This window comes from Selaginella moellendorffii, unplaced genomic scaffold, assembly GCF_000143415.4.
Source record: "Selaginella moellendorffii unplaced genomic scaffold, v1.0 SELMOscaffold_20, whole genome shotgun sequence".
Taxonomy (NCBI): domain Eukaryota; kingdom Viridiplantae; phylum Streptophyta; class Lycopodiopsida; order Selaginellales; family Selaginellaceae; genus Selaginella; species Selaginella moellendorffii.
The window spans coordinates 1,503,101-1,511,558 of NW_003314281.1; the positions used below are offsets into that span (position 1 = coordinate 1,503,101).

General features: G+C 40.0%; 2 protein-coding genes across 5 annotated transcripts; both read right to left on the bottom strand.

Annotated features, from left to right (window-relative positions):
* Positions 1–5,317: 5,317 nt before the first annotated feature.
* On the bottom strand, positions 5,318–6,898 carry LOC112347226 (uncharacterized MFS-type transporter C330.07c-like). Of its 4 annotated transcripts, XM_024677770.1 has the most exons (6): positions 6,674–6,898; positions 6,597–6,626; positions 6,449–6,528; positions 6,251–6,397; positions 5,982–6,132; positions 5,318–5,933 (listed from the first exon to the last, which is right to left on the bottom strand). In XM_024677770.1, exons 4-6 carry the CDS (start codon positions 6,319–6,321, stop codon positions 5,346–5,348), a joined length of 810 nt encoding a protein of 269 aa, XP_024533538.1. In that variant the 5' UTR covers positions 6,322–6,397; positions 6,449–6,528; positions 6,597–6,626; positions 6,674–6,898; the 3' UTR covers positions 5,318–5,345. The 4 variants fall into 4 exon arrangements, with proteins under 4 accessions (XP_024533538.1, XP_024533539.1, XP_024533537.1 ...); XM_024677771.1 differs by lacking the exon at positions 6,597–6,626; XM_024677769.1 differs by having other exon boundaries at positions 6,449–6,626.
* On the bottom strand, positions 6,376–8,090 carry LOC9636804 (uncharacterized MFS-type transporter C330.07c). Its single transcript, XM_024677940.1, has 4 exons — positions 8,068–8,090; positions 7,239–7,538; positions 6,674–7,151; positions 6,376–6,528 (listed from the first exon to the last, which is right to left on the bottom strand). The coding sequence occupies exons 1-4, from the start codon at positions 8,088–8,090 to the stop codon at positions 6,376–6,378; spliced, it is 954 nt and encodes a 317-aa protein (XP_024533708.1).
* Between the last annotated feature and the right edge of the window lie 368 nt (positions 8,091–8,458).

Sequence of the window (8,458 nt, forward strand, 5' to 3'; positions counted from 1 at the left end):
TTTTTCTTCACAATTTCCTGGTGCTCTAGCTGCTCCAAAGGTGATATAACCTCAATATGAGTACTTTAAAGCTCCTTTGCTAGTTGTGGAAGCAAAATTATGCCTTGATCAATTGCTAGCTCTAAATCCCTTATAGTGGGCATTTGGGGAATTTCTAAAATCTTTGCCATATCTTGCATTTGATTGGTCTCAAACACATTTTGAATATATGAATATATATTTGAGAATCCCATGTTAATGTTGTCTAGTAAGTAGGAATCAATGTTGCTGCATTCCACCATCATAGTTTTTAGCAACTGTGCAATAGAAAGAATCTATGAGATAAGGGCATCCAATTGAATGTGTGATGGACCTAGAGGCTCTAGGATGGAGTCCTCCTCATTTCTCCAAGAATGCTTTGGTCTTGGGTAGTTATAAACTTCCAAGTCTGGCAAACTTTCATTGTAAAGAAGTTGCAGGAAAACCATAAATAGATTATCATACTGTAAGTGACTAAATTTTCCATTCTACTTTAATCACTTAACCACACCTCTAACCACTTGGAAGAGTCTCACTCACAATCTCCATAAGTCCTCTTTCGGACTTGGGGACTTGCTAGCCCTGAGAATGGCATCCATACCACTCAACCTTTGCACTTGGTCCAAGTGCTTTATGACCAATCCCATGATTGACACCCAAAGTACTATCACCATATCAACTTATTACACTAACACTATGCCCATTCACCTTTGTCACACTGGTGATCCAACACCACCTACATCACAGTCCCATCTCTCAAAAACTGGGCCATCCGTCCATAAGTGATCATCGTAGATCCACTCTTTAATATCCTTAGGATGCTTATAAACATGGGGAATAGCCTTCTCTAATATCCCTTTTTCAGTCCTCATCAAGTCCCTTTTTGTTCATGGCTGTGTTTGCCAACACTGCCACTGAGTTAAGGCTTGAAGGCACAATCACTACATCCCATTGACCTCTAAGACTTCCTTGCAGTATGACTGCATCCTTGGTCACCATACAAGAGGATTACTCCTCTTTCTGTCCACAGTTTGGGACTCTGGGATGACATTTCGAAACACCACGACCCTACACGAGCCTCATGGGTACTCTTCCCACCATCTGCCTTTAGGTGCTCTAGCTAGGTGGCTAGAGCAAGGTTTCAATGAGCCACGCCAAATATCCAAGTAGGTAATGCCACCCACACTTGGACTAAAAGCATTGACCATTCAATCTCCTAAGGGAGTTAAAATTGACTCTTGAACAATTTACCAAATTACCCCACTAGTCTATTCATATTCACTTTAGCCTTAGACTTTCTAATGGTTATATCATCACCCAACATGTGGGTATAGCCTTTTTGAACCACACTAGCCTTTCTTGGCCAAACAAATTCCACTAGAGTCCAACCCACACACTTTCCCTATTATACTTTTGGAACCCCTTACAGCCCAGCCCCCCCCCCCCCTAAGGGACAATTGCTTTAGGCTTTCACTTAATAGCTTGTATTAGTATTTGGACTCGAACTCAGACGCAAACTCGAGCTCGGACTTGAACTCAGACTCGGTCTCGGACTTGGACTCAAACTCAAATCTAGTCTCGATCTTGGTCTCGGTCTTGATCTCGGCCTTGGTCTTGGTTCTATCTCGGACTCCATCTTAGGTCCATCTCGGACTCCATCTCAAGTCCATCTCGGACTCCATCTCAGACTCCATCTCGGGTCCATCTCAAACTCCATCTCGGACTTTATTTTAGACTCCATCTCAAACTCCATCTCGGACTTTATTTTAGACTCCATCTCAAACTCCATCTCAAGTCCATCTCAGACTCTGTCTTGGGTCCATCTCAAACTCCATCTTAGACTTTATCTCGAACTCCATTTCAGATTCCATCTCAGCTTCCATCTCAAGTCCATCTTGACACTTCCACATATCATGTGTTAGTCCTCTTGTGTCCCTTTTCCAGAGACTCACTTATTGCTTGCTTCGTGTTCATTCCTTGAGCACTTTGTTAAAAGTTTCACTTCCACTCTTGACTTTTCAAGTCAAAACTTTTAATCCAAACATGTTGTGCTCATTTATCTTCCATTTTGGCCACTACCATATAACACCCTTTTGGCTCCACTTTTGGGGCTCTGGGATTTGTGTCCCATACATACTTCTATGTCTTCATTATGCTCACCACCTTCTGCTCAACTTGAAGTCTTTGCCCATGCTTATTAAGAAGAGTTGTAGACCATTTTCCATCTAAGATGGTCATTGATCCCAAGTGCTAACATGTATCACAATCCACTACTTTATGCCAAGACTGGCTAAAGATGACATAGTTTCAACTATGTGAAGCTTAAGAAATGTTTTAAGAATGATTGTTGTAGTAGATAACATCTCTATGCCTAGATGATTATAAAGTGTAAAGAAATCATGTTGCTTCCAGTACTAAAGTCCAAGTGTGCTCTATCAATCATTGTATTGGTGATCCCAATTAGTGAAAAAAATGCACTTGGATCCAACTGAATTGGACAATCCACAAGCTGCATTTGTTCATTAGAAGGTTCTTGGGAAGCATTAGAGTTAGGCTAGAGTCTAGAGAACTAAACCAATTGGTTAACCAAGCCCTAAATGCATTGGAGTAAGTCACCAAGAGAAACATTGAGTTGGATTGCTTGAATTTACTCTAACAAATGTGTTGGGAGTGTGGCTTTGGTTTTTTGAGAAAAAGAAACACTTTAATGTAAATTTCTAGGGAAAACTTACCCTAGTTAGGAAGTACCAATTGGAATTGAAAATGCTGTTACAAATGCTCGAGAGAAGGGCAAATGCACCTCTATAAGTGGAGATGGTGGTGCTTGATCAAACTTAATAGTAGTTGGGATCTTTTTCTTTTTGCCACTAGTAATAGTTACAATGGTCTCTTCTATTATAAATTCCACTCATTCAAAAGCTTTGCCACAATCTTGTAGTGGTGGGGCTTTGATGGTTTTTTGTTGCAATGCTACCTACTAACCATCTACCTGAAGGCTTAAGTTGTCTATAAAGGGCTATATTATAGCTTATTGTTGCTTCTTGGGATGTTGTTTTGGGTGTAGCTTCCAACAATAATTGCAATGTGAGCAATAATGATGTGGCTTGCAAGAAGAGGCTTGTACCTTGAAAGCATGGATTTCCTCCAAAAGCCACTCTTGCTATTGTTGTTGGAGTATGAATTTTTGTTGTTGCTAAAGTAACACAACCTTGTATTGTTGAAGTTTTGACATGGCCGAGTCAACAATAGGAATAGAAGAGTTTGCAGTTAGTGCCGATGATGATGGGTGTCCTAGAGAGTATACATTGCCGCAGTGGGAGATAGCCCAAACATTTCTGCCACACTAGAAACATTTAACTTTCACATCAAATCATTCTCAATCTCCATGATATGATCATATATATTGCTACATTTGGAATGGCATCACTTAGCCACCTTTTGTTAAATCCTTAGCTTGAGTCTAGTCACATAAGTGGAGATAGCTAGATTCTCCTCCTTTGTCACCTCTTTTGCTTAATACATCTTTTAATATTGCTTGAATCATATCATGTAATCAAGCATAAATTCATTACCATCTTGCTGAAAGAGAAAAAGCTTATGAAACACTTGTTGTGGGCTCTTCTCCTTTCCCTGCCAATGATCTCACAAACTCTACACATTGTGCCACATTAGTCAAGATATATAATATTGGGCAAAATTGTCTATGAAGTAGGATCAAATCCCATCCTATCCCATCTACTCAATTTGCTGAAAAATAAGAAACTAAAATGCAAGAACTAGATTTTTCACCAAAACCCAAAGAAAGTTAAGAAAAATTATGAATGGTAGAATCCTATGCTTAAGAGAATCCATTTGACTTCAAGAGTGCCTTTAGACATAGATTTTACTACCAAGAACTAAAATCATGCTTAAATTCCTCACAAGCTCTCAAGAACAAGAAAGAAAACATATGGAAATGAGATGGGCCAGACCCATCCCACTCTAGTTATCATTTTGGTTTATGGCTAACACATCTCTTGCTTGTAAATACACTCAAAACATAGCAAAAAACTCCTCTATAGCCAAAATTTTATATATTTTCAATCATACCTTCATAACTTTCAAGGAAGAAAAATATATACCCCTTTATATGGATATCCTCTCTTACTCTTAAAATATTTCTTAGGGGGAATATTCAAAAAATCTTTATGTGTAACACTCCTCCCACTATATATTTGTATCATAAATCACTTCATAAGGCTTTGATGAGGCTTTAAGAGATAAAAAATGTGAAAAATTGAACCCTTATTTAACAATTGTTTCAATACCACAAAACCAAATGCTTTTGTGGCTCATTCTATTTGAATGGTATGTTTGTACACAACAATTGTATTAAAGGAATAACCACCTCTATAAATCTGTCTTATAAATGTTAATTAGTTATACCAAAACTTAACTAAATATTCCACTTTTGACTTTGCAAATTCATATTTATTTTTATTTACATCAATTTTATTTTGATGTAATAGCAAAAGAACCCTGTAAAAATGCACCTTATGCTCCCCTATATTTCCATTAAAAACAAGAATATCGTCTAAGAAAATCTTTATAAATTCATGTAAATAATAATCAAACACTTTCATTATCAATTGAGAAAATGTGGCTGGAACATTTGTCAATCCAAACAGTATAATTGTGAAGTCAAAATGGCTTAAGTTCATGTTAAACACTATTTTAGAGATAGATATATCATTTATCACAATTTAGTAATATCCACTCTTCATATCAATCTTGGTCACTAAGTTTGTTTAAGATATTATCCACACATGACATCAATATCTTATCCTTCATTATTTTTTTATTCAAGGTATAAAATTTGCATTTATGCATTAGGTATGCTAAACACAAACTTACTTCACTGAATAAATCCAAACTTAAATAATTCTTTAACTTGTCTTTGTCTTTAAACCTTTATATAGCTTTAGCATAATCTCATATTCTAACGTTGACATTTTGTAAAGCTTAATTTCTTTTATCTTATGCAAAATATACATGCCAGTTTGTTGGTCTTAAGTTCTTGGAGTGGATTTGTCTAGATTCACGAGCTTAAGCTCGCAAAAGTCTGGTTCTTTTTTAGAAGTTCTCAATTGGATCACATTTAATGCAAATCTTCATTGTGTAAAATTGATTTATTTTGTTCACATGGACACTAAGGAAAGGCCAAGAGTAGTAGAGTCACCTTAGAGGCAAATGGCCCAAAAGTAGCACCAAACTACTCTTTACACTTTACACTTGTTTAGTCCTTATGGAACATTGGACATTGCTCTGAAAGCCCATGAGTCATAAATTCATGAAAGACTTGGTGAACTTCTTTTCAAAGAATAAGTAACCTCCACATAGCAATTATCCCCACCATTGCAACAGTGGCAACCACGGTCTCCAACCAGATCAGCAGCGGTGCCCCAAATCGCCCCAAGCAGCCTTCCGCTATAATTCGAGAGTTGAACGGCAATAGCAGCCCTGTCCGAGGATTTGTTTCCCAGATTCTTGGAGAGAAGTGAGAGTGTGATGCTGGAAGCAGTGTTAAACCCAAGACAAACCACGAACCACTGTGCTGCGTAGGATGGAAAGTTCATGTGTCCACTGTTCCCTCCAAGCAGGATATAATTTGCAACAATCCCTGCCAAACCTAAAAAGCACCCAGCTGCCAGCCAAAGTCGATCCTGAATCTTGTGAGCCAATGCCGGCATTGTTGCCACAAGAAAAACTGTCCCCAATCCGATGAGCCCGATGAAGTTTCCTGCTTCGAACGCGTCGAGGCCGAATTTCTTCCATGAATATATTGGGATGGATGTTTCCCACGACCCGAGCTCGAAGAAGATAACGAACGCTGTGTAACTCATCAGGCAGGAGACAAATAATGGAGAAACGACACACTGGAAAAATGAAGTTTAGAACCCAGCAACGCGAGCACACCTCAGTACCTCAAGATGGCTCATTTGAATTGAGACTTGATGATCGTCGGGGCAGATAATTATGTTAAGAACGTTTATTCCAGCAAGCTCGGGCAATCCATACCTGTTGCTGAAGCTGGCTTGCTTCTCCAGGGCTTGAACTGACCTGGCCACGGTGCTGCTGGAAAAATGGGAGAAATGAAGTTTAAAAACCAGCAACACGAGCAAACCTCGGTACAACCGAAAAAGCATTAAAAACGTTTTTCCCGACAAGAGGCTTCTGCCTCTTCAATCCATACCTGGCTTGCTTCTCCCTCAGCGCATTCGCATTGAGTGTCATATCTAGAGTCTCTTGAAATTCCCCGGCCATGGTGCCGCTGGAAAGATAGAAACCAGCGAGCAAACCTCGGTACCTCAAGCTGGCTCATGCGAATTGAGCTGTCGGGCTAGAAAGAAAAAGCATTAAAAACGTTTTATCCGGCCTCTTCAATCCATACCTGTTGCTGAAGCTGGCTTGCTTCTCGGCCCCTTCTCCCTCAGCGCATTGGGATCGAGCGTCATATTTAGAATCCCTGACCTGACCACCAATACACACAGAGAATCAGTCATTGCTGAACGAAATTCACATCTAGATCCCTGCAAAACCTCTAGGCGACTGTCATGATGCTCATGAAGCTGGAGAAACGATGATAAGAATTAAAATGATTGACTAGAATTCAGACCTGGTCGGCAGTATCGGTCACGTCTTTGAACAGGACTTTTGTCAGCAACCAATAGATGCTCCAAACCACTGCCATAAACCAGCCGGGCAATGTGTTTTTGTTGAACAATGCTGTTTTCATGGGAATCCTTGCGAGAAATCCTCCGACGATTGGCCCCGCAACCATTCCCAGGGTCTGGGCGAGAATGAGCAGGCTTGTACACGTCGTTCGCCTCCGGACACCAACAATGCAAGGATCTGTGCAGTACCTCTTCAGAAAGAAGCACCCGGTCAAACCAATCCCATTTATCATCCGCCCCACGAGAACGAGGTAAAGAACTCCAGTCCGATCAGCAAGAGCGTAGATGATATGCCCAAGAATCAGGCAAGCCGATGATAAGTCGAGAGTTGGGCTGTATTTTCTCTTGAACTTGGGCAGCTTAGAAAGTGGAATCACCAAAATGAAGGAGACGAGAGTCACCACTCCCACCGTCAATCCGCTGAAAAGGGACTCTCCGCCCAAATGCTTAGTGTCTGATAGACAAACATTGTATTTTAAAGAAGTTCTGCCGTCAAAAATCACTTACATGATGTGGCAGTGGGCACGATGATGAAGAACGAGAGATTGAATAGGAAATTCGCTGAAAGAATTATGCACAGGGACATCAAAGGAGGGAACCGAAGCTCGTCCATTCTTGCTCTTCCTTGTGGTGGTGATTCTCGAGCTTGCCCTGTCTAAAGCTGGATCATTGTGATCGTCCCTAGCCAATGTAGTCAGCCTTATTTGTCTTTGGGTGTCTTCGTACTTCCATCTTTCTGTGATCTTTTGAATCTCTGTGGAGTTGTTGGGGAGTTTCTTCTTGAGTTGCGGGGCAGCTTCTCCTTTCCTGCAACACGTTTTTCAGTGTGGTTACAGCTATATTCCCTCAGCTATGAATGAAGTGGCTTGTATCACAATCAATTTATTATTGGCAGTTGGCAACTGCCCTAGGGGAGGTAAATACATCTAAACACATGTCATTAAAGGTAAAAGTATGAAAAAAACTTGGTGTAAAAAGTGAAATAGTGTGAGAAAGATTTGTGTTTATATGTTTTTTTTTTTTCATATATTGTCATGCATGGGCATACATTTTCATACATTTGCATATTTTTCCAGCTTAGTGCCACCTATGGAATCACAACTCAACTTCATTGCCACATTAGTAAGTAACATGGCCTTTTGAGGTAGCTCAAGGGTGGTTAAGAACTTTAAGAGGAGATACCATCTCCCATATCATGACAAATCACATACATGATGTGGCACCATGATGAAGAATGAGACACTAAATAGAAAATTCGTTGAAAAAATTATGCATAGGGACATTAAAGGAGGGAAATGAAGCTCGTCTATTCTTCCTTGGTGATTCTTGAGCTCACCCTGCCTGAAGCTGGATCATCATGATCATCCCATGGCCTTCATTGAGTGTAAAGGAAAAGGGAAAGGCCCTCTTTTCTCTCCCTAGGTATGTCTTTGGGTGTCTTTGTACTTCCATCTTTTTGTGATCTTCTGAATCTCAGTGGAGTTGTTGGGGAGTTTCTCCTTGAGTTGCCAGGCAGCTTCTCCTTTCCTGCAACATGTTTTCAGTGCAGTTACGGCTATATTCCCTCAGCTATGAATGAAGTGACTTGTATCACAATCAATTTATTATTGGCAGTTGGCAACTGCCCCATGGGAGGTAAATACATCGAAACACATGTCTTTTCAGTAAAAGGATGAAAAGACTTGGTGTAAAAAGTGAAATAGTGTGAGAATATTGTTTTTATATGT

What these genes read in the sequence shown, in the direction of transcription:
- LOC9636804 (XM_024677940.1), bottom strand. Translation starts at nt 8,090, where the DNA reads ATGATGATCCAGCTTCAGGCAGG. An exon ending in ATGATCCAGCTTCAGGCAGG is followed by an intron (nt 7,539 to 8,067) that starts GTGAGCTCAAGA and finishes AACGTGTTGCAG; the next exon opens with GAAAGGAGAAGCTGCCCCGC. An exon ending in CGTGCCCACTGCCACATCAT is followed by an intron (nt 7,152 to 7,238) that starts GTAAGTGATTTT and finishes GTCCCTTTTCAG; the next exon opens with CGGATTGACGGTGGGAGTGG.
- LOC112347226 (XM_024677771.1), bottom strand. Translation starts at nt 6,321, where the DNA reads ATGGCCGGGGAATTTCAAGAGACTCTAGATATGACACTCAATGCGAAT. An exon ending in CTGAGGGAGAAGCAAGCCAG is followed by an intron (nt 6,133 to 6,250) that starts GTATGGATTGAA and finishes CCATTTTTCCAG; the next exon opens with CAGCACCGTGGCCAGGTCAG. An exon ending in TTCAAATGAGCCATCTTGAG is followed by an intron (nt 5,934 to 5,981) that starts GTACTGAGGTGT and finishes TCATTTTTCCAG; the next exon opens with TGTGTCGTTTCTCCATTATT.